General features: G+C 38.7%; 1 protein-coding gene across 3 annotated transcripts; it reads left to right on the forward strand.

The window, feature by feature from the left end:
* SLC26A4 (solute carrier family 26 member 4) lies at positions 1-23,479 on the forward strand. Of its 3 annotated transcripts, XM_085040997.1 has the most exons (20): positions 1-348; positions 687-826; positions 2,984-3,094; positions 4,721-4,911; positions 5,359-5,523; positions 8,068-8,220; positions 8,332-8,414; positions 9,357-9,504; positions 11,869-11,982; positions 12,752-12,829; positions 13,025-13,120; positions 14,566-14,672; positions 16,017-16,086; positions 16,408-16,500; positions 16,603-16,698; positions 17,578-17,808; positions 19,221-19,275; positions 19,590-19,735; positions 20,856-20,939; positions 21,446-23,479. In XM_085040997.1, the coding sequence occupies exons 1-20, from the start codon at positions 194-196 to the stop codon at positions 21,467-21,469; spliced, it is 2,340 nt and encodes a 779-aa protein (XP_084897123.1). In that variant the 5' UTR covers positions 1-193; the 3' UTR covers positions 21,470-23,479. The 3 variants fall into 3 exon arrangements, with proteins under 3 accessions (XP_084897123.1, XP_084897105.1, XP_084897114.1); XM_085040979.1 differs by lacking the exon at positions 2,984-3,094 and having other exon boundaries at positions 81-348; XM_085040988.1 differs by lacking the exons at positions 1-348; positions 687-826; positions 2,984-3,094 and adding an exon at positions 3,220-3,585.
* Positions 23,480-25,058: the final 1,579 nt, after the last annotated feature.

Genomic DNA, 25,058 nt, shown 5'->3' on the forward strand with positions numbered 1-25,058 from the left:
AGCGCCGGGCCGTGGGCGGCCGTATAAATGCGGCTGCGGCGGGGCCGGCTCGCCCTGCCCCAGGCCGGGGAGCGGGCGCGGGCAGAGCCGTCGGAGCCGCGGTTCAGGACGCGGACAGCGCTGCGGAGCCGCGGGCTCGGCGGCGGAGCCGGCAGGGGGCCCGCGCTCGCCGCCCGCCGCCTCAGGCGGGGCCATGGCCGCGGGCGGGCGGGCGGCCGAGCCGCTGGCCGAGCTCAGCCACTACGTGGTGGCGCGGCCCATCTACAGCGAGCCCGGCTTCCAGGAGGAGAACGAGCGGCGGCCGCCGCTGCCGCCCACGCTCCGCGAGCGGGCGCAGGCAGCCTGCAGGTGGGTCCGTGCGGCGGGAGGGAGCCGGGGGCGCCGGCGGACGCGCGGTGCGGAGCCCACAAACTCCATCCGCCGAGGGATGAAGTGCCCCACACGGCACACTGCGGGCAGACACATCCCTGCTGCCCTGCGTATCGCAGCTGCCCACAGGGTGCTTCCTTCGCGGAGCGCGCTTCTGACACCAGTACGTGCCCCGTCCCTGTCCGGAGGACAGGACCGAGACAGTCACTGCCCCTGAAATTTAAATGTGCATCAGCTCAGCTCTCTGTCGGTTTGGGGTTCTTGGGGCCCTCCAATTGCAGCGCTGTGGGGTGCGTTCATCACTTGTTTTCTCGCAGATGTTCAAGAAAAAGGGCCTTTCAGATTGCCAAGTCCTTTCTGCCCATCCTGGAGTGGCTGCCCAACTACCGGGTGAAAGAGTGGCTGATCAGCGACATCATCTCTGGGCTCAGCACCGGCCTCGTCGCCACCCTGCAAGGTAAAGCCAGGCACGCCGGCGCTCCGCTCTCCAGGACGTTCCTAGGAGGGAGCGAGCTGAACACAGGGACGTTATGCAGATGGAATTACAAATCTGAGGCTTGTTATTTAATACTAGATATTAGGTATTTTTTCAATACATAATTTATGGTTTTAATTTATTCCTTTCTCTGTCCTTGGCTAGAAGATCTAAATTTCCTTTCATGTTCTATCAAGATGTATTTAACTTTTCTTCCAGGCGTTTTACTCAGAGAGTATTCATTACATTGCGATAAATCAGATAGGTTGTGTGGTCTTATTTCTCCTTCTTGGTTGTCTAAGCCTATAGTTTTCCTGTAACTATTTACAAAAATCTAGTTATTCCCCTAAAGTGATGCAACCTTGATGTCTACTCCTCCTTAAAATTCATCTCATAAGGCTGTTCAGATATCTGCAGAAGACAACCCTCAAGGAGGTGAGGACATATTAACATTTATAAAAAAATTAAACTTGATGGATATTTACAGTACCTGGCTTGCCATATTAAGTTTTCCTTACTTTCTTATTCTGTTTATTAGTAAAGCTTTCAGTGGATGAACAAATAGGAAAGTAGCAGAAATAAGCAGAAATTAGTTAAAATAACCTACTTAAGGAAGACTCAGAGGGCAGAACCATCCTGCTTGAGGCAGCATTCATCTAAGATAAGACTAACTATAATCCTGGCACATCCACCACACTTATTTTTCCATCTTAATAGAGTTCTTACACTACTTTCACAATTTTTTCAGGACTACAACAGGAAAAACTAGCTGTGTCAACTCTACACTTTCCCTCAACGGAAATTAAGTGTTTGCAGGAGGGGACAAAGATTTACACTGGGAACAAAGAAAGCAGTTTACGCATTCCCGATTAGCCACATGTATTCCCTCCTGTCTGTTCCCTTGGAGCATGCTAGGAAGGCAGAGACTGGCAGAAAAAAAGCATTACAAACTCTGCCTCAGGCAGGGGGTGACCTTAGAAATAAAGAAAGCGATTCTTTCCTGAAGAAAGTTCCGAAGAAAGTGTCAGAGCTGGAAGATCTTTGCTGATGGTAGTGGTACAGTTATTGGATCCCTGTGCCTTTTTGAAATGAACTGGGCTAGATGGACTTTTCATATCACTTTTAACAGCAATTGTGCTCTTACTATAACCTCTTCTTTTTTTTTTTTTTTTTCAGTAGCCTGGTTTTCTCTTAATTAGAATCCATTTGTAAAACCAGTTTCTGAAATATACTGTCTGGTGTCCCACCTATGCATTAAAAAAAAAAGTAGAAAGAAGTTTTTGGTTTCTACCCCTCAAATTAATGCAAATCTAAACCTAGCTATAATTTTTTAAAAAATTATAATTCTGAAATTTTAAAACATGCATTACAGGGAAAATTGGCCAAAATCTTTGCAAAAAAAAGAGGCTTCTGGGATCTTGAGGTGCCTGAAGTCCCTAATTCCCAGCAGCTATGTGTGTTGCAGTCCTCCCATCAGTCATAGTAGTATGACCAGGACTTCAGTTGTTTGAACTCTGACAGGAGAATCTTTGAAGGAGAATAATGTACTCTGCAGTGGGAGCTAACTGGGATGTGTTTCTGAAGGCAACTTTTTTTTTATTGTTTGCTGGATCTGGCAGCTTGCACATGCATGCAAAGGAAGAAGACCCAAGACTCTCAAATTTGTGTGACTCACTATGGGTAGATTAGCTTTTAAGCTTCTACTGGGAAAAGAAGTGTCCCCATTTTCACAAGAGCTGAAGATACTGAAGCATATTTGCAGTGCAATAATTCAGAGTCTTGTGCTTCAAATTTCTGTCTGTAACTAGAACACTCACATATCCCCCTTTTCTCTCAAGAGGCAGACACTCTTGCAACAATATTCTCCTCTTAAGTTTCCTATCTCAGCCTGTGTGTTGGGCTACCTATGCAAAAATAGGAACATCTTTCAGTACTTACTCATCTAGCTACCAGCATGGAATATATTGTCATTTGCAGTCATTGATACTCACATGAGTGCCTGCAACTGACTTACAGACAAAACATATTCTAAATTGCATCTGGGCAAAAGCAGTAAATCTTTCTGAAAGTCTATTCTAGAGAAGACAAAAGATCATTGAGAGATTTCAAATGTGATATTTTGATGATCTATCATTTCAGGTTTGGCATATGCTTTGCTGGTTGCAGTCCCTGTTGGATATGGCCTCTATTCTGCTTTTTTTCCCATCCTGACATACTTTTTCCTGGGAACATCAAGACACATCTCAGTTGGTAACTGCATGTGTTCAAGTTACAGTGAATGATCTATTACAGTGTTGATCCTTACTGTGGACATTCATATTTCATACAATATAACTACTTTCTGAAACAAATTGGCTGTAGTGAATATTAATATTGGTGGATCTGGGAAAATTAAGGCTTATCTCTTCTCTATACAGGCAATTGTGCATAATAGCTAACTTCAGTTGTGCCCCTGCTTTTTGTTTGAATTTGTGCTGAAGTTTAAATCTTGTCTTTGGCTACACTCTTGCAAGAAATGACAAGATCAAGGCCTCAGTAGGCAGTACGAATGACAGACATTTTGTCTATCAGCAAAAGCTCAAGATGGCTAAAACAGAGCTCTTTTAGTCTTCTCTACAAGCCTTACTTGCTGCATCCTTTTCTGATTACTCTGGACAGTATCTTCTTCTTGCCTGTCGTGGAGACCCAGAACCTGTGTATCCACTCCAGCCTCACTCTAGGTCCTCACATCAAGGCTATGGGTAAACCTTCTTGATTCTTTCTGAATACTTTCTTTAGAATATGAGGTTTGTTTCCTGTCAGTTCTCACATTTAAAATTCTTGACCAGCTAAGAATTACAGCTTGATCACTGAAGTTCCTTTTTCTTCATTCTAACAAAATCTACTCTTTTCTTCATATCTACTAAGAACACATAGTTTTCCCCTCCCAGATCTTTGGCATGATACTACGCTTTTTTGTCAGCTTTCTTCTCTGCTGCATCAAATTCCTCTGTATGTTTTCTCAACTTTAAATGCCTCTTTCTAACCTACCAAGCAGCTTACATTTACTATGCAGATCTGACTTGTTATGTCTACTTATGGTGGCATTTCTACTTTCTAGATTATCAAACATGCTTTTCCCAGTGCTCTTATTCATGAAGTATCCTGTAAGGTATCTGCAAAATTAACTTAACCTTCTTTAAGATATTTCATGACATTTTCCTTTTCTGCATAATTTTGGTAAATAACTGCAACAAATATGATTACTTTTCAATTGTGTTTTGCTGATCACTTTCTCTGTATCTTGCCCAAAGTATAGTTTCAGTCATCTTTAGCCAATGTAAGAGCACAATACTGCCAAAATATGTGGTCCTACCCATTGGATAATGTTCCTGACACAATCGTGGTGTTGGGATCCCTGACCACGTAGCTATGTGGCACGCTGGATCAGCTGAAAACTAACCATGACAAAAGAAACCAGAAAACCAATCAACCAAAAAAATGCAAGCTAACAAATAAAACCCAAAACTTCAATAAATAAGCATTGCTTTCACCTGGATTGATGATCAGTGTTGTCTGGTTGTGATGCTGATACAAGGGAGATGGTTGGAGCATGTTGAACATGTTGCTCCTTTTGGCCTTGGTACAGCCTTAAAGTGGCTTAAGCAAAGCATGAGACTGCACCTGTACCTGTATGTACAACGTAAATTATTCAAAGAAGGAGCAGTATTTTTGTGTCATGTATGCAGTGCCTGTGGCTCTTGGACCCCTAATACTGCCAATATACCCCAGTTATACTATTACATGGTTTTTCTGACTTAGAGTTTCTTGACTAGTCTGACAAATGCTTTTTTTCGATGTATATTGAACTTTAATGTGTTCTGTTTGTTGTTACAGGTCCATTCCCAGTAGTCAGTTTGATGGTGGGATCTGTTGTATTGAGCATGGCCCCTGATGAGAAATTTCTCATAGAAGGCAGTAATGCTACAGGGATTAATATCACTGGGACACTGATAGACACGGCATCCAGAGATGCACAGAGAGTGCTCATTGCTAGTACTCTCACATTCCTGGTTGGAATTCTACAGGTAAAATAATTGAGTTGAAGACACAAGGTTGACACTGCTTTAATTTTAATGGCAGGAAAATACCTACTCGGGCAGTCAGACATTTTCCTGTAATAAAATACAAAAATGAAGGAAAGTTACCACAAACTTTTAAGACCTTATCCTGTGCAGAGTCTGTGACAGCATGACTGAGAGCACAGGGAACAGAATAGCCCTGTGATTGCAGAGCAGAAGACCTGCATGAAACTGACTACTAATGGTGCATTTCCTGGAGCTTCCTTTCACACATTTCTTCAAGTCTCCTTTATTTCCTTGGATGGATGATACTAAGCTACACTAGACTGAAATGGGGGAACTATGGGCTTAAGACTGCATCAACAAAGAGAAAAAACAAAGGACAAGATATCTCCAAATAAAAGTGTACCTTTTTTTTGTTTAACAAACTGTTATTCTTCATGATTTTTCCAGGTTATATTTGGAGTCCTCCAGATTGGTTTCATTGTGAGGTACCTTGCAGATCCACTAGTTGGGGGATTCACAACTGCAGCTGCTTTTCAAGTGCTTGTGTCACAATTGAAAATAGTTCTGAATGTTTCAACTAAAAATTATAATGGTGTCCTTTCCATAATATATGTAAGTATGCCCTTCTAAAGTGCTTTGGTTTTATGACTGATTTTTTTAATATAATTGCTTCTCTTCTGCTTCCTTTTCACACAAGGATGGTTCACATATGGTAAGTACAGGGCATTTACTTAGTTCTCACTTTCATGAAGATCTGCAGCTGTCCATTTATAGCTGTGGGGCTCTAAGTAGCTACTTTTGGGGTTCCCCAGACAGAAAGTCTAATTGCCACCTTGAAGTCTTCTTCAGACAGAGCAATTTTTAATATAAAGTTTAAAGGTGATTATCCAGCAAAACAGTTCCTCATTTCTGGAGACTACAATCTGTCCTATCCCTTGCTTTCTCACTTACTGTGAAGGACATTTGATCATTTATTAACACTGTCAGGTCATCTCCCAAAGCTGGCCAGTCCCAAGGCTCTTTACACTTTAACCAGCAGGTCATTCTGGTAAAGGGCATAATTCTCCATTTCACACTGTAACTATGCTTTTGAATACGTAAAGGATACAGATTCCCACCCTTTGGCCAGGTACCTATTGGTTAGTAAATGTGAGGCTGAGTGTTACTATCACAACTCCATTTGTTGATTTTACAGAAAATGGTCAAATGGAGAAGTATCTTGGCTGCATTACAGAAATACTGAATTCCTAGAGGTATTGCATTACAGAATAATATCCTTTCCCAGGAGAATTATTCAGAGTTTCATCACTGACTTCAGCATGAAACTATCTACGTTCACAGTATTTTAGATCTTCCATAGCACTTCATATTAGAATAGCAGATTTCTAAGAGGCTGTTCTAGAAAAAACAGCCTAGTGTTTGGAGACTTTACATGCCATTTCTGGCAACCAAACTAGCAAAAGAACAACAGACATCTAGATTAACAATAATAAGATGAATACAGCTATAAATAGAAAGGTAAAAATTAAAGAAATCTGGAGGACTATTTGTGGGGGTAAAAAAGTACTATCTTATGGGTCCTTTCAGAAATAAAGAAAACTCTTTCCTTCAGAACAAGGAAAGTTAGATGAGATAAAGTACTGTACAATAGACCTTAGAGCAGACCTGGCAGAGTGATGCACTTGTTAATCCAGCATTTTCTTCCATCTCTTTTTTATGTTTATTGAACGGGTGGTACATTTAGTATAATACACTTTTTTAAGGGATCTACATGGTTCTTCCAGCTCCAGCAAGCCTGACTGAGATGCTGACTTTTTAGGTTAAAGTTCAAAGCTTCTGTATTCTTACAGGTGAGCCAGGTCACTGTGTTTGCAGGTGCATGCAGAGCAAGGAAATTGTTATTTCTGGTCTGCTCAACCAGTGATTTGCTGTGTCTGCTTCAACAAGTTTTGGACTTGCTTCAATAGTGTTGTTTAACAAACTGCAACATCAAGCATCCAACATTAGCAAAATCCACAACCAAAGTCAGAAGTTACTGTTCTGCTGTGAAGTGAAGCAGTGCAAGAGGTGGTCAGCCATTCCTATGGGATACATGGTAAACAGTAGAATGGGCAAGAAATGGCTTTAGTCAATTGAGGAAGGTCATCTGATTCAGTGTTTCAGGAAGGTTTCTTCTTTAATTTAGAAAACATACCTGATTAAGCACTTAGATGTTTATTTCCAAACCAAAGTCTCTTCAGAAGGGTCAGAGTGTTGCTGCTGCTGCTGCAAACTTCCCCTTGCGTTTAAACCCAGAACTCATTACTGGGGGAGGTAACCAGGATGCAAGAAGTCTGTTTCTAACCTTTTTTTCTACCAGATTGTTCTGCTACAGCTGCTTCACTGGGGTAATTACATTTTCTTGGAGACAGGAGGCAAGTGAGGACTACCCTGATGCTTAGGAGGAGGACAGAGGAGTATTTGTGATTTTTCTGTAATCATCCCTTCATGTCTTCTCTGTACAATTACTTTTAATAGACAATATTGCAGCTGCCTGTTGCAGCCCAGTTGTGAGTGCTCCAGTCTGGGGCTGAACTCTGCTGGGAGGGTTAATGTACTGTAAGATGAAGTTTAGTGACTGCTTTTCTGAAGTGCAGCATTCTCCACAGGCTGGTAGGACCTGTGTGTTCACACTCATTCTCTGTATGTCAGCAGTGGAAATAGGAATGATGTAATGCACAGACCACATGTAGTGAACCAGAATTTTGTCCATGGGTCTGCTAGCTCTCTTGACTAGAAAAACAAGGATCTCCCTTGCTATTTGTCAAAGTGAAGAAGCTACGGATCTTCCCTTCCTTGCTCCAATGCAGGTAGAGGTAAAACACAGGTAGAGAGTTAACTCTTTTTACTTAGTATTAATTGCCTAAAAATTGGGAAGCAGAAGCCCCTTATGCGGACAATTCTTGCAGTTATGCTTTTCCCATTGAATTCCCTATTAAATCCATTTACTGATTCTGTACCACCTGGACAATGCATTATCCTAAGGCTTCTCCAGGCCTAAACAAAGAAGGTACTTGGCCTTCTCCAAAACCCCATGCATCTGGATCACCTCATGAGTATTTGCACATCCTTCAAGTGGGCATGGACATGTTTTATGTTGTCATTTTTATTTTTCAGACTCTTGTTGAAATATTTGAAAGAATTGGTACCACCAACATTGCAGATCTTATTGCTGGACTCCTCACCATTTTTGTCTGCATGGTAGTTAAAGAAATAAATGATCGGTTCAAACACAAGATACCTATACCTATACCAATAGAAGTTATTGTGGTAAGCAAAAAGGCATAACAAAAGCAGAAAACAGATAAAATAGATGGCCTAGCTACAGGAAGACAGGAACTCTTTTTAAATCTTAAAACTGTTGGTTTTTTTTTATTACAGACAATAGTAGCCACTGGCATTTCATATGCTGCCGACTTGGAAAAAAAATACAATGCAGGCATTGTTAAGAGCATTCCAAGAGGGTGAGTGTCTTTGTTTTGTGGGAAAAAGGTACTATTTTAATTGGCTAAAAATGACAGTAGTAAGAGAAAATGCATAAAAGAAACATTGAGAGCTGTAACCTGAGTTAGAGCTCAGATTTGGATTTTCTGAGTTTTACTTCTGGCTCTATCAGTTGTGCTACCTAAATATGTTGCCTAGCTTTCCTTCTTCTGTAAAATGGGCTTAGGAATGTCTATCTAATTCATGAAGTCCATCTGAAAATTCATTGCTTCCTGCTCATGAAGTGACTACAGGACTATGGAAAATGGTTAAAAAAATTTAATAAAAAATTCTGCATAGATTTAATTTCTGTAATCCTGAGTTATCCTACTGTGGTTCATATTCATGCCACTCCTGTTATCCCAATCAATCTTGTCACTTCCATACTCATAGGAGCAAGGATGTTGAGGATTACACTGGTAGAGTCTTTCACTTGAAAGATTCAGAGCACTTCACAATAGTAACCTTCACATTCCATTTGGTATTCCGGGCTTCATTAATTAAAATTTGTGGAAACACAGTAGGGGATAAAATGCTTTTGAGATCTTACCGAAAAAGTATGTTAACAATAGTATGAAGTGTCATTAACATATTTATGTAATTCATCATGCTATTCAATACATCCTTTATTTGATGTTTCAAAAAATGTAGTTTTTCACTTTGCTATCATAAGGCCAAATCTCAGTCATGCTGAGAACAATGGGAGCTTTGTTGCTGACTAATAGCATCAGGATTTGGGCTGTGGTGAGCTAGATAAGCGTGTTCTGTATGTCAATGGGCTGTTTCCACCTTTTTATTAACTTGAAACATTACGCTTCATATTATAAGCAACCTGTATGCTTCTGCCACAAAATCCTTGACTGTTCTGGTAAGAATAGAATTCAGTCAAAGTTGGTAACACTAATATATTTTCTAAATGCTAGATTTTTGCCTCCTGAGCCTCCAAATGTCAGCCTGTTTTCCCAGATGATAGCAGCCTCGTTTTCCATTGCTATTGTTGCTTACGCTATTGCCGTATCTGTGGGGAAGGTATATGCAACCAAGTATGACTATGCTATTGATGGAAACCAGGTATGTATAACCAAAATAGTTTAAAAATACAGTGAATGTAAGTTGTTTCATGCTGACTTATGTAGCCAAACCAAAGAAACACCATTCACACACATTTTTCAGATGAGCATTGAAGTCTGACAGGAGAAATTCTTTCAACTCTTGAAAAAAAAAAATAGCTGAAATGGTCATATAGAGATGAGCCAGATCTATCTTCAGTATGGGCTTTTCATGCTAATTCATTCCTTCTGTATTGGTTTAGTGACTGCAGTAGCTCTGAAAGGGTTAAGCACTGTATAGGGGAATTTTCTGGTGATGTCAAGTTGACATGGCCAGCTTTAGAAACCTATTTTCCATTTCCACTTGTAGGAATATTTTGAGGTGTGTTGCTGGGGCAGGGGAAGGCAATGTCAACCTAAGAAGTTGCTCTGGACAGCTTTATTTAGGCTTAGTCTCATGGAGGATTTGAATCAGTTGAACTTTACAGTTAATAAATTATTGTACTTCTCAGCATGACACCAGTTATATCAATATAACTATACTTGTAACCTAATAGATCAGTCCTGCAGCTTCACAAAAGTTAATGCTACCAGCATATGAACATGCTGGAGTAGCTGTGTGCACTAAATGACTCAACTGCTTTCAGCATTGGTTTCTAGGGGCACATAGCTAGAATGTGACATGAACAGTGCATCACAGGCACTTACAGGATTCCTGCATTTGTTCAGTGTCTTCACCAGGGGTTATGTTCCTTGCCTGTGGTCTGGAATTAAAATGTCAGAAAGATGCCTTGTCCTGAATCTATGCTAATTTTGAATTTTGTCCTTTGAGCATATTAGAAAATGTCCTCACTATAATAAATAGATAAGCAGAGTACTTTGTTTAATGAGTCCTTTATTTTAGTACTAATGGATTACATAAAGTTTGATTTTGGAAACACTGTTCTGTAATATATAAGAAAATTATGCTTCTGTTTGTCAGTTTACAATCCTCAAAGGTCATATCTGTTAATACTTGGTCTTAAAGTTGCCCCAAATGTACCAACTTCCAGTTTAATAAATCTGAAAGAATAATACAAAATCCTAGAAGTGCTGTTTGTGCTGTTCTGTTTTTGAATATGTTGTTGGGCCAGCACTGAAGATGTGCTTCAAAGATACTGATTAAATATTGTAGTAGAAGGATCAGTTTATAAAAGCAAAGTGCTTTCGTTTCAGTACTATGTTATGAATTTTACATATAGCAAAGGTTAAATGCAGCCCAGAATGATGGGCTTGATCTTGAGAAGTTAAAATAACATCATAAGAGCAGGTGGTAAAATAATTTTGAAGGACAGGTCGGTACTATTATCTTCCAGTGTTTATATTGTCTTCATAGATCCAGATTATTAACACCTAAGAACACTAGGAACTATACTTCCAATATTTTCTCACAGATCACAGTGGTTACATGGGAACAGGTATGAATAATTTAGGTCTATTCTGTTAAAGAATGTGACTTACTGCTCTTGTAGTTGGAGCTAAATGAAAAACTTACAGGAAATTTAATTTTGTAGAAAAGAAGGGAGACTGTCAAAATCAAATCTTAAATTCTATTTCAAAAAGTGTGCAGTGAGTGAAAAGCTCCTGTGCCTGTGTCAGCTTGGTGAAAACAATGTTTCTGTCAATTATATGGGGTTGGTTGTGGACAGCTCCCAGATTCTTTATTTCCCAGCAGAGGAATAGCCCAGATCCCAGGACATAAAGATCCCAGGGTCCTTGTCACTTGAGGAGAACCAGCATCAGTAGATGCCAGCATCTGTAACCCTAAAGCAAATCTATGAGAATGGTGCCTGAGACTCAGCATGAGTTCATTGGGATGCTTAGAGTGAAAAACTTGTGGCTCAACAAACTAGAAGTTTTCAGTGAAACTGTGTTTTATTGCAAAATTCCTAAATAGTTCTATTGATAATACAATGCTTTGCATTAGTTAAAGGCTTGTCTAAACTCAGACCATTGTACTGATCAAAATAACTTGTTTAGCTGATGATACCTCAGAGTAAAATTTATACTAGTACCCATTTCTTGATGCAATTATTCCAGTGTAATTCTTAGAAATGTTAGATTTGATAACATTGATGGAAGTAAGCTTTAAACACCTTTATACTCAGACAAGTATGTCTGCATCAGGGGATATATACCAACTTCTTTGTGTTGGTTTCCAAACAGAGGTAGCTGCACTGGCACAAGAGGAATTTGTGTAAATGTTTAACAGCTATTACTAATTCATACTCTTCTCAATATTATTGTGCTTCCTACGTTATCAATTCCTGCAGAAGCTATTGTCATTCTCCATTGAAAAACTGGCTTCAGGCATCTGTATTTACAGCATCATCCAATTATCTTTCAGGAATTTATTGCCTTTGGGATCAGCAACATTTTTTCAGGTGCCTTTTCTTGTTTTGTTGCAACTACTGCTCTTTCACGGACTGCAGTCCAAGAAAGTACTGGTGGAAAGACTCAGGTAATGACCTCTTCTTACTAGTACTGTGCACAGGTAAATTTAGTTTTCTGTAGTGCACAGATTTCACTGTGGGATGAAAATAGTCCTAAAATGATTGCATTGCTAGCACATGAAAAGCCGTAGGTGTCTTAGCAGCTTGACTCTGGTAGTGAATCATTTTTGTAGCTCTGCCAGAAGAGGGCAATCAAGTTTTGCATAGCATGAATTACCTTAGGGGTCATAAATCTTTTATCTCTAGTTCCCCAGAACTTCATTCCCAATTAAAGGACTGAGTTTGTCACAGTAGGATGTGGGAGGAAATCTCTCCCAGGTGGCCATGATATCTTTAAACTCCCATGTGCTGACCTGAGCAGCTCTGCCATTTTCCATTCACCATCAGCCACGGACCATCTTTCTCATGTTGAGTAAGCTACTTTGTTTTACCATACTACAGCTGTGGAGGTTTTAACAGTGAAAAACTATAGTCTATCCAGCAGCTCCTTTTCCAGCTGACATGCAGACTGCTCCATTCATCTGGCTATGTAACATAACCCCTCCAAGAGCTACTACCTTGAATTTGTTTAAACTACCTGCTTAACTGAATTACCTTTGTGTTATCTGAAGTGGATAACGGTTGTCCACATATGCCTGAACACAATTACATTTTGGCAGGTCTCCTTGTTCCTTAAAAAATGTAATGTGCAACTATTTGTACCTTTTTCTTTGTTATCCTAGAAACAGATGATAGAGTCATAGTAAGTTCATTTCCTATAAACACTGTTCTTTGCAGGTTGCTGGTATAATCTCAGCCGGGATCGTTTTGATTGCTATTGTTGCCCTGGGGAAATTGCTAGAGCCATTACAAAAGGTACTGTACTCTTCCTCTGCAGCACAGCCACGTCAGATCCAAATGCTCAACTGTGATGGACAAGATTAATATCCCTCTTTAAACTGTGGTGACTAATGCAAGACAGGGCTGTGGTCCATAGTGTGTAATATTGAGTACTATCTTAATATGCATCTTTGCTTCTGAATACCACTTTTTCATCATTTTTCTTCGCAGTCTGTGTTGGCAGCTGTAGTCATAGCTAACTTGAAAGGGATGTTCCTGCAAGTCTTTGATGTTCCCCGTCTATGGAGACAGAATAAAGTGGATGCTGTAAGTAACCTGATTTTTTTTTCCTCCTGAATGTTTTTGTCCGGTTTTGGGTTTTTTTACCTTTTAATGCCATCCAAGTTTCTCTTAACTACCACATAAGCAAGATTTTGAGGAGTTAACATCAGAAAACTTTTATGTGCATCCTGAAAATGCAAATGCCATGAGGTCAGTTAAAAATTCTCCATTTTTAGGTCAGTGTTCTGCTAATCTTCTTTATTCCTTATACCCTGCAGTAAGGGTGTCAATCAGGGTATTTGTGTGCAGCAATAAATGTGTACTTCATATCCATTTCCATGGTTTACAGCAATCTTGCGTTGATATGGTTTGAAAAGCAGAATAAAGGTGGCCTGTTGCCACCTTTACTGTTCTGATTTTATCTTTTGTACAGCTTAAATGAGTCAGAAAAGCTGGCCTTTCCTTAATTCAGGTATATATATTCATGTTGTTGTCACATGAACATCCCATTTGCCTAAATAATCTCATATTCCTCAGAAAATATGTTTTCTTGTTGTAGCAACACTAATCCAAGCGAGACTGGGGATTCATTTGGCATGCTAAGGGATGTATGAACAGACTTTTCTTATGTACCACTATGACCATATCTCAGGGTACTTGCTCACATCTCCCACTATATTCGCTGTGGCTCTTAGGGTAGGAAAAGATTGCATGGAAGACATATGCATGGAAGACATTTTTTCCATGCAGTCTTTACTGTGCTTAGATTTTACAGCTAGTGTGATTGGGCAGTCCCTGTCTTAGATCTGAAACATTTTAGTCAATCATTTACTGGTTTATAGGCAAAAGATCCCACTGACTTCAGTGAGAAGTGTGAGCACTCAGCTTTTTAAAACATTGAGTCTACTGCCTGTTCTGCCTGGGCAGTGATGTGGGAAAGAACAGAGGGGTGCACTTCAACTGTTCTGCCTGAATATTCAGTGGAGACCTTAAAAAAGTGCCATCAACCTGTTAATATGAAATACCTCTCTTTGCAACAGTTCTGATTCTTAAATATCGCTGAGAAATTCCCTTCCTTCCCTATATGTCTGCATGGGGGACATCTTGCAGTATGTTACATCTTGATAAAATAATTTTTTTTTCCAATTTTTAAGAAAGATTAACAAAGATTGCCATTATCAGAAATAAGTAAATGCAATGTTTAACTGTATCTCCTTTAATTTCACCAAAGGGATCAGATCCTTAAAAAATGTTATGTTGAAAACCCCCTTATTTCCTAAAAAGCTAACTATGCCTAATAACATAATGATGGATAAAAACATCTTGGAGGAAGAAGACTTTTGTATGGAAGTCAGCTAATTGCTAGTGTGATACAATCAGTTCCAAAGTTAAAATCTGCTACTCGTGTTAACTGGGCTAGTGTTTCTTTAGCATGACCAGGAGTCATGTGTTAAAATTAAAATACTTTACATTTGTTATTTCTTCTCCAGATGATCTGGGTTTTTACATGTATAGCATCCATCATTCTGGGACTTGATTTGGGATTACTTGCTGGCCTTTTGTTTGGATTGCTGACAGTTGTGCTGAGAGTTCAGTTGTAAGTAATACAGTATCAGAAATAATTCTTAGTTTTATATTATGAAAAAGGAAGATAATATGCTGAAAAGCAAGATGATTTGTCACAGAATATCTGTGTGGGTTTACAAAAATTTAGAAATGAAAAAGTCTATTTTTTTAGAACAAGACAGTCTTTGCGTGCTATCATTTAATTACACTGATAAAAGAGAAGCTGCATTATTTTTTCAGTATTTATTCCATATCATGTGGGCCACTCTGGTGGTACTTAGCCACATGTTTTCTATGTACCCACATATCTGAGTTCTGGAAAGGGATAGAAACATTCTAGATCAAATATAAACGGATGTATGACTTCTGTAATTAATTAATTATTACAGTTACTCATAGCAAGTAATACTACTACAGAATGTTGCACATGCCAATGACCTTTTCAGTTATTGCTTATACAAGACTGATCGTATGGCTGTAAAAGAAGAGCAAGAGAAAGCATGAGAATAAAAGAAAAACATTTGTGCTTCTGGCTGATTTGCTGCTACTTGAAGAATATATGGTAGTGGAATGATGAGAAAAGGTGGATTTGAAGAACCTTATTTAGTTATCTTGTTATTTTTCCTTGATCTTTTATCTGAAAATGCAACATAACTCCTTCAGCTTGGAGACCAGAGACTATGGTAACAAGCATTAGCAATGGATAGTTGCACTGTCAGCAAATGCATAAAAACAAAGTCTTGCAAAAGTTGTTACACAGTAGTAGATTATAAAAAATTGAATTTGAAGAGTCTCAAAAAAAATTCCCAAATTCAACTCAGATAATGTTATGAAAATATAAAGGGGAAGTGAGGCCTTAAAAACATAAAAACAATTTGCTCCAACTATTAAATATATATCTGGAGACTGCAAAATATTTTGGTTCTGTAATTGACTGAAATAAAAACTAAAAATGTTGGACAAAAAGATTTACATAGTCTGAAAAGAATGTAAATCTATTTTGGTTGATTCAAAATGAAAATGTGTAATCTTTTTTTTTTTTTTTATCAGAGTATAAAAATGGGTTTTTAAATTCAAACCAAACGAATCTGCTTTTAAAATAGTCTTCCAGTTTGGGAAACCAATTGATCAAGTTGTTCACTCAGCTCTTAAATCAAAATGGTGCAGGAAGTAGGCTGAGACCAAAGTACCTTGTCTTTAAAAAGGCACATTCACTAGAGTGACACAAAATAGATTCAACACTTTTGCACGTCCATTAGTTTGGCATTAGAAAGCAAACTACAGGAGTCTAAGACACTTTGTATGCAGCAATCCCTCCAGTTCTGTGAGTGCCCATGTATGATATTTACCTTCACTGTCTTTTTTTTTCTGTTAGTCCTTCATGGGGAGGCTTTGGAAATATTCCTGGCACAGACATCTACAAGAAGGTCAAGGACTACAAAAATGTAAGTCATTGCTGAGTTGTTTCCCTTCAGTCTACGAGTCAGTGTAAGAAAAAGTTGAGCCTTGCATATTGTACACAACTTTATTTTGGAAGTGGGGTCATCAGAGATAACAAATTTCAGCATCGTCTTCATCCAGATGGTCAGTCCTTCTTGCATACTGTAAGCTACTAATAACTGAATCCCCTCAATTATCAACAAATACATGCTTAGTTTTTGGGTTTTTTTAATTAGATATGTAGTTGAACTGTTGAAACAGTTTAACTGCTTCTTATTAGTCAAAATATGGCAGTTGCTGTTTAACCTTATATTCTTTGGCAACAGGTTATAGAACCAGAAGGTGTGAAGATTCTCAAGTTTTCAAGTCCAATTTTTTATGCTAACATTGATGGACTGAAAAGCAGCCTCAAATCCACAGTAAGTGATATGTAATAGGTTTGGAAGCTCCTTAACTATCCTAGAGATTTCCTCAGGATTATATCTAGGTTAAATTAAATAATTTTGTTCCTTTTTCTGTAGGTGGGATTTGATGCAGTCAAGGTATATAATAAGAGACTCAAAGCACTGAGGAAAATACAAAAGCTAATCAAGAAGGGAAAATTAAAAGCTACTAAGGTAGGCCTTTTAAAAATTATTTATTTCTATTTTTTCTCAAAGGATTACTGTTGGAGCTTTTTAGTTAAGGCTTAATTATTAATTACTCTGTGCTCATCTTTAAAATAGAGATGAAAAGGGTGTGTTACTTCATGGTAATACAGTTTATAAGTAGCATAATACAGAACTTATAATACAACTTAACATACAGTTTTAATCACCTAGACCCTAACTTAACTTAGGGTTTCTAATTACCTGGCCCCTCTGCAGGTCAGATCAAATCTTAATACATGATTTGATGTATCAATATAACAATCATAATCTAGAATTAAAAATTACATAAAAGAAGATGAGTCATCAATACTCAGAAAAATCAGAAAACATTGGAGGCATCCCTGGCCCCTTGGGGTCTCACTGTCCAGCAGCAGTTTTGGTCCAAGTTTCCCATGCAGGACTTGTCATAGACAGTGCCTTGTGCACTGATACACTTCCCTGTTCTGTGATGGGGTCACCAGCTGCACCTGGTTCATGCCTGGGACCTTCAAGGCCAGCAAGGAAGGGAGAGATCAGCCTGGTGCCCAGGAATCTTGAGACCAGTAGGGAGAGAAAGAAGAAATCTGTTTGATTTCTCTAACTGGTTCACAGGACCTTCAAGGCCTGAGAATGAGGGAAGAGGAAACAAATACATTACCTGCTCGGCCATAGAGAATGGCTTCTGGCCTTATAAAAATGGCATTAGTTATGCTAACCACAGTATCAGGATTGGGAGCAGGGAGTACTGGTCACAAGTGTCTGTCTTGTCAATTCTTTTAATAGAAAGTACCACAGGGAAGTATTTTTCTAACTCCAAAACTTTCCCTATGATTAAATGCAATATTTCATATATTATCTGCACATTAGAATGGCATCATCAGTGAGCCTGGTATTAATAATGAAGCTTTTGAGACTGATGAAGAACCTGAAGACAACCAGGATTTTCAAGTTCCCACCAAAGAAGTAGAGATCCAGGTGGACTGGAATTCAGAACTCCCAGTCAAAGTAAACATCCCCAAGGTGCCCATCCACAGTCTCATTCTTGATTTTGGAGCAGTAACCTTCTTGGATATTGTAGCTGTGAGATCAATTAAAACGGTAAGGGCATTTTTTTCTGATGTTCTGTGAAAATGCAACTAGTCAGCAGTACGTAAATCAAGAGCTGTTAAGTTAATTTCTGAGTTTTAAAATGTCTGATGTTGAAAAATACCATCAAAATGTATACAGCAAAAGGTAGAATATTGGTGTTGTGTGTATTTCAAGTGGGAAAAAATTAAAAGAACAATATGAAGGTTGCATAGCCAAGTACTCAAAAAATTTAACAGCAAAATGTGGTCCCCTTATATACATATGTTATGAAATATTTTAGTTTTATATTTTCTTTCCACATGCCTCATGCTTTAATCGGGGCACGGGATGATGCTCACTCAACACAGAGGTAGTAAAAATTTCATCTTACCATCCCTGTTCAGGGTTTAGCCACAAGATTTATTTATTCATTCAATATTATTTTAATTATGAAGGAAGAATGATTCATTTCTTTATAATATTTTCTGTGGCTAGTATCAAGTGCTTCATCAACATTCATTAGTTAATCTTCAAACTCCCAGTACATAATAAGGAGATGATATTCCTGATGCAGGAAGAAGTAAATGAAGTATAAAGATTAAGGCTGAGTATTTCCATTACTTTTTGGTGCCCAATTACAATTGTGTAGGGCCAGATAGTTCAGTCTTTAGTATTTTCTGATATTTTGCATGTTCAGATTTATGCTTTCACTAACTTAATTTCAAAGTTTGGACAACTTAGCCTATCTATAAACCAGATCTTTACCATGACTCTCATTTATCAATTAACAGAAGGGAATAGAATTAGTAATCACCTCTGAAAACTTTATTCTAAGAGACTTGCCTGCCATCAGGGAGCCAGGGGTAGATTCCAGTCTCCTGCCTTTTAATTAAGTGAAATACAGGAGTATGCAAGTGCCTTGTTTCAGCCTTCTGCCTAGTTACATGGGACTATGGGGTCCATTGACATGTCTCTTTCCATATGTAGCTTTTTCATCCAAGAACGGGTCCATCTGGTGCACTGCATGAGGGAAAAATCTGTGTAAAAAATCCGCATGTGGCAACGAATGGTTGTATCGTATCGCACATACATGGGGGAAAATCGGGCCCAAGTGGAGAGATGATTATTCATATTATGAGAGCAGAATGACAACCTTAATTGGCAGTGATGTTTGTGTGAGTAAAATGGGTAGTTCCACGTACATAGTTGAAGATAGGCCACTTCAGCAACCTGGTACTTAACTACTGGATCTTTAAGTACAGCAAAGTATAGCAGTACCTTATTTATGATGAATTAATAGAATGTACTATGTGGAATGAAGACAATCAGAAAAAATGAAATGTGTGTGCCTATACATTATATAGACATACAGACATATATCTATTTTCTCCTTACAGACTTTATTAATTGATGTCCTTGTTGCAAACTTTCATTTTTTTTAGATAATTAAAGAGTTTGAGAGAATTGATGTGAGAGTATACTTTGCTTCATATCAAGGTAAATATCCAAATATTTCTGCTGTCACCCATGCAAAGAGTAAAATGAAGGTGAGAAGGGGTCTCTAGATGAGTCTGTGGTAGCATCTGCACTAATTAATATGTGAATTGTCACACCAATAAACATTGTGGCCTCCACTGGAACAGAAAGAATTGTGGGGTGTAAAGGAAATATGGAAAGTAAAAGTAAAGACTAAACTATAACTGATGGATTCATTTGGCTGTACATTTGATTTCTGATAGTTGCAACCACGCATTTTGACATCTTAAATTACTTAATACTGTATGAACCTGTTATGACTTTCTTTTATTCAGACAACCTTATAGCTCAGCTGGAACGGAGTGCCTTCTTCGATGACACTGTCAGAAAAGATATATTTTTCTTGACTGTCCATGATGCTGTGCTCTACATAAGGAATCAAATGACATACAGTGACAACCAGGATCCCATATTTGAGAAGGTAGGGTATCCAGTTGTACATTTGCCTTCCTTCCATCATCTAGCACTCATTCTTGATGTTTCCATTATAGCATCACACATTTGAAAACTAGACATTGAACTGTAGTACAAAAAAAGGTGTGAGTGTTGTAAATTGGGCAGCATCTGTAGTACATGAGTATTTTTCTAGATCAGAGGTTCTGTCAACTCCACGAGCTTGTTAGTGAAAAGAACATGAGAAACAGCACATGTGGAAAACACTTCATCCTAAGGCACATTTTCTAATTTCTGACAACTGACTTCTTAAGATCCTCCTCAGCTGGAGGTTGCATTTGAAACATTATATTTAATTGTCACAGATGGAGCTTTCTTCGATATGTCTGTCATACTCCTTTTGGAGCCTATGACACTATCCTGTGGAGATGGGTTCTCTAATTTGAGATGTGTTATTTGACAAATATTTCCTTCTTGGTTTAAGTTTGCTGGACTTCTGGATTGTTAGCTGCAATGAATAATCATTTTCTGCTCCCTTTCCCAACACTCTGTAGACTTCTGATCAAAGCTATAATCTCATTCTATTTGAATGTGTGGACGTGTACAGAAGCTGTTGCACACCAGTGTTCATTCCTACTGCCCTTCTCTGTGCATTTCCTTCTTGTGTTCTGTGGTTTTTTTAGATAACCAGAACACTGTAGCATTTAAAAGATGTGGGCCCTCATTAGGAAAATGGACATATAATGTCCTCCTTTCTTTTCACCACAATTCCTTCCCTAGCAATCACTATTACAGTATTATGAATAAATAGCAATTAAAATTAATATTACTGATAAATAACCAAAATAGGACCCTTATTTTTATAATCTTTTCATACTAATGTTTTATAGTAGAAATTAACATTTGCATAATGCTATATAGCAGTTTAGAGATAGGTTGTGTTTTTATTATTTTTACAAAGCCATAACTAGTCATGTAAGCAGAGACAGGCCCAAAAGCTCTGCAATTTATAAGTTTCTCTCAGCTGAACTAAATGAGCAACAGCCTCTTCTAAGTTGTGGAAGTTATTTTAAGGTACTTCAGAGTAAAAAAATTCAATGATGCGGACAACATGAAACTCATCATGTTTTTAATCTCTTTCTACCAAGATTTCACTCATGCAGGAGTCTAAGGAACCCATAGAGTTCACAGAAACAAGCCGGCCCAATGATGAACTTGACGTTCAGGAAGAGGTATGCACTTTAGAACTGAATGTGTCTATCCCTCTGCCTGTAGCATTGAGTCATGCTGTGAGAGGATGGCTCTCAACAGGTACCGTCTCCATAAATAAATACCCTCTCTGAATATCGAATGTCAGTGCTGAGTGGAGGAAGTCAGGTTTTTCTTGAGATGGTAGTAGAGTTTATCTGCTTATGTATCTCCTCATATGTCTTGCTTTAGGACTACTTTTGCCTTACACAGGCTTAAAAAGAGATGTAAATATGAGTTGGGTGCCTAAAAGAAGACTTGGCAAAGCTTGAGGCACCAGAGTCCCAAATTATAGTCAACCTCCCCCTTTCATTCCTCCTTCTAACACAGCAGACAACTTCTTGCACAATCTGCACATTTTGCAGAAGTTCCTTCCTTTGTACTTCCACTGAGTTTTTAGTTTACCCAAACCTGTCATTTTTCCAGATGGTGTATACCCCAAACTAACCATGGCCTGTTTCTCTCCACCTTTCAAAACCCATTTCTCTAGGCTATGCGCCGACTTGCTTCCTGAAGGACTGCTGGTATTGTCCTACCTGTGAGCGCACAACAATATTCACGCACCACTGCTATCTATATCAGCATCTTCTGCTATGAAACCAATCTTTGCACTTGAAGAAAACCTGATTGTTTGTCTGAATGATACAGATCTCTGTAACTCTCCAAATTTTAGCTAACATTATACCAGAAATATTCTGGACCTTGATTTAGCAAGCACTTTCTGCTATGATACATTTTAATAAAAAGGAAAATCAGAAGACTATTGTGAAAGATGTACTCAGTTTCAGGACTAGTCAGGCAGAAGTTGCACTACTCTTTTATCAACGTGTACAGGATGAAAAGCTGCTCTGTGGTCTGCCCAGGAGAGGTGAAGAGACCAAAATCTTTGGATTGCAAGCCTTTTGTTCAGTATTTGAACAATGTCTAGTGAAAGGGCAAGAGATTTAGCTGGCCAAGGCTTTGAATTCTAGAACATTAGTGTGAGAATATGTGCTGACAAGCATTGAAAAATGTATCATGATCGTTTTTTTCAACCATTTCCTTAAATTGCTGCAGGATGTTAGATCACTGGAACAGGTGACAGGTGAAACCATCCCATGAACAGAAACCAGCACTGAACTACTGTAATACTTTCAATAGGATAAGTTTCAAAAGACCCTTGGATATGGGTTCATTAGTTCTGTATTAGTCCCATTGTAGCAAGTCATGCACTACTATTAATGATTGTCCCTTAAATGAAGGACACACAGAAGATTACTTTGGCTAGGTTACATAATCTTCCTCAAGAGGCAGATCATGATATAAATTATGGAAAACCTTAGTCCCTGAGTATTTAATGGAATCTGTAAAACAGGCTGATACTGAGTGCAAGCAAGAAAGTCAGAATGTGACCTAGTTTAGAGATTTGTGGGTTTTTAAAATGGAATATAGGTGTATTTTTTGTTTAATGAATAGTTATATTTTTATAGAGATTTTTTTCTTTTAATATTCTACATCAAACTGCTGCTGTTCTTTTACATTTGGAAGTTCATAATGCACAAGTGCAATAATTTACAATAGATAAAGATTTGACCAGCAAATCTTTAATCCTTAACTGATGTCCTGAATTTTCATGAAGAAGAAATGTATTTTGATGGAAAACAGACTGCTATCTTATATTATTTACCACTACATTATTTTTTAAATGGAAAAAACTCCTGCATGGTGAGGAAACAGATCAGAACTAAAGTGTAAGAAATGTCCAGGTACAAAATGCCTTTAAGTTTAACAATGTGGACTGATTAGCTTCAGTATATTTAATTCGCCTTATTTGATTACATCAGAGAAATTTTCCCACATCATGCTACACAGAGATTTCTGATGCAGGTAATGCTAGTGGAAAATCTCATGTGAAAAGCTACGCACTAAATAAATTATTCTGGTCTCAGGACCAGAGTGAACTCTGTCAAAATCAGTGAAAAAAAAAAAATCCTACAAACTTCAGTCAGTTGGACAGTATCTCACACGACAGGTAACAGCACCAAACTAGCACCTTTATTCTGTAGTTAAGGCACAGACTTCAGCCTTCACAACAGTGAAGTTTCTCAGTTCAGACGCTTGAACTTAGGTGATGTTGGTGCTCCAGTCCAAGCCAGCAAACAGCAGGATTCTATTCACAATGGGCATAGGCCATTTGCCTGTGGGATAGGCATCTCCACCAGCTGACAATAAGGCAAATCAGACCATTCTGCACCTCTTCAGATGGAAACATTAATTTCTACTGACACTAATGCTTCAGCCAGGGCTGTGATTTGACAATTCATGCTTTTAACTCTACCTGTCCCCCTCCTCTCCCCTTGGCAGCCTCTCGCAGGAGGTCAGCACTTCTGCCTGCCTTACTGGCCTGAAGTTCCTATTGGGCCATGGCCTCATTAACCTGAACGGTTGCCAGCGCACAAGGCCAGTGACATGTTTCTCAGAAGCTGTATTGTTTTGCTGAAACAGATGTACATTTTATGTAAAAAGTAAAATGATCTACCTGGTGAGAGAGCTTTCAGCTAATTGTTAACGTGGGACACATTCTATGGAAAAGATGGTAAAAAAATGGTAGCAGTGACTTTTTTATCAAGTCAGCATCTGAACTGTGAAGTTTGAGTACAGATTCTTACTTGACAGAGATGTGGGCTTACATTATTTTTTGAACTTTCTCTACTTCTTGTCTGTACATGTATTTAAAAAGTAATGAAATACTCAACAGTCTTCTAGTTAATTTCCAAATATGACATCTGAGCTGGGATTGTGATAAAATGTAATAAAATGCACTTATTCTTGGCCTGCATATTTCTTCCAGGCATGGTTGTATGTGTTCTTAATTTAACTGGCACAAAATATTAAACTTTTTCAAAAAACAGCATTTCACTCGAAGCCTACAGTGGAAGGGTAAGAGGTAACGTGCAGAATGCATTCAAATGCCTCTCTCAGTGGTTATGTGCTTAATTTTCTATGTATCCATCAAAATTAAGGATACCAAAATAATGGATTTTGCAATGAAGCTAAAATTCTCAACAGTTTTGTACTAATTCAAATATCCATAAGTAGTGTAACTAGGTGTGCTTATCTTTTTCCAGTAGGAAGAAGAATGGTATTTTTGTATGCATTTTGAGTATTGCTGTTCTTTCTCTGCATGCCAAATATTAAATTTGGAGATGTATTTTAAGTTTTTTTTTACCCTTTTAAAAAGCTGCATTTGAAAAGTAATTGTATCCATTAACTAGAAAATAAAGTTGTGCATACTGAAACAATGCTCCCTTGCATCTGTATATTTGGGGGTTTCTTGTTTGTTTCTGGAGTTTTTTAAAGTTTTCTCTCTGTGAATTCTTACTATGGGAGATAAAGCTTATCATGAAGGGATCAGTGTCACACTACCCTTGGGTCTGCTTTGAGGATCAACAAAGACAAAAGGGAAAACCTGTTCTCTCTGCCCTGTGCAGATAAGAGAAGAAATGGACTTAAATGGCAGCTTTTAAATGTTAAGGCTATAAAGATGAGAGACATTGTCTGCAGGGGCACAAGATCCCAATCCAGGAGGCTTTAAAAGAGTCAATCACCAATCTGAAGTGCATGGAGTAGAGCTACCCTACTTTAGGGTTGTGGAAGGACTGCTCAAGGCCATTTTGTACTTAAAAACTCAGACTTGTATTTTTATTTCTTTCCTTTCTTCAGTGCTATGAAAACACTTACCATCCCAATGAATCAAACAGGAATTACAAAATTCTAAATGTATGGAAATGACATTAAATCCTCTTCTGAGATAGTGAGCTCTACTCCATGAAGCTTCTGTAGCGTGTCAGAAACCTGTCACTTCCATGCTAAAACCTAAGGCTAACCCTCAGCAGCCGAGAGCGCGATCGGTGTCACATTTTTCCAGCGCGTGTGAAGCTGCACCCACACGGGCGGCTGAACGGGGCTCCGCGGCTCCTGAGCTGAGATACCCTTCTCGTCTCATTTCATCCTTGCCCCAAAACCACAGGGTCACGTCTCCCAGTCCCAGACAGTCGCGGCTCTGTACCCCGGGGCCGCTGTCCGGCAGGCGCCGCAGGGCCGCCGCCTTCCTCTCCGGCCGC

This window comes from Lichenostomus cassidix, chromosome 1Aa (genome assembly GCF_008360975.1).
Source record: "Lichenostomus cassidix isolate B80296 chromosome 1Aa, HeHo_3.0, whole genome shotgun sequence".
NCBI classification, from domain to species: domain Eukaryota; kingdom Metazoa; phylum Chordata; class Aves; order Passeriformes; family Meliphagidae; genus Lichenostomus; species Lichenostomus cassidix.

Bases quoted from the DNA above. Each gene is read 5' to 3' on its own strand.
- SLC26A4 (XM_085040997.1), top strand. From the start codon at position 194: ATGGCCGCGGGCGGGCGGGCGGCCGAGCCGCTGGCCGAGCTCAGCCAC. The intron at 16,699-17,577 runs GTAGGCCTTTTA...TCTGCACATTAG, and splicing joins GAAAATTAAAAGCTACTAAG to AATGGCATCATCAGTGAGCC. The intron at 17,809-19,220 runs GTAAGGGCATTT...CATTTTTTTTAG, and splicing joins CTGTGAGATCAATTAAAACG to ATAATTAAAGAGTTTGAGAG.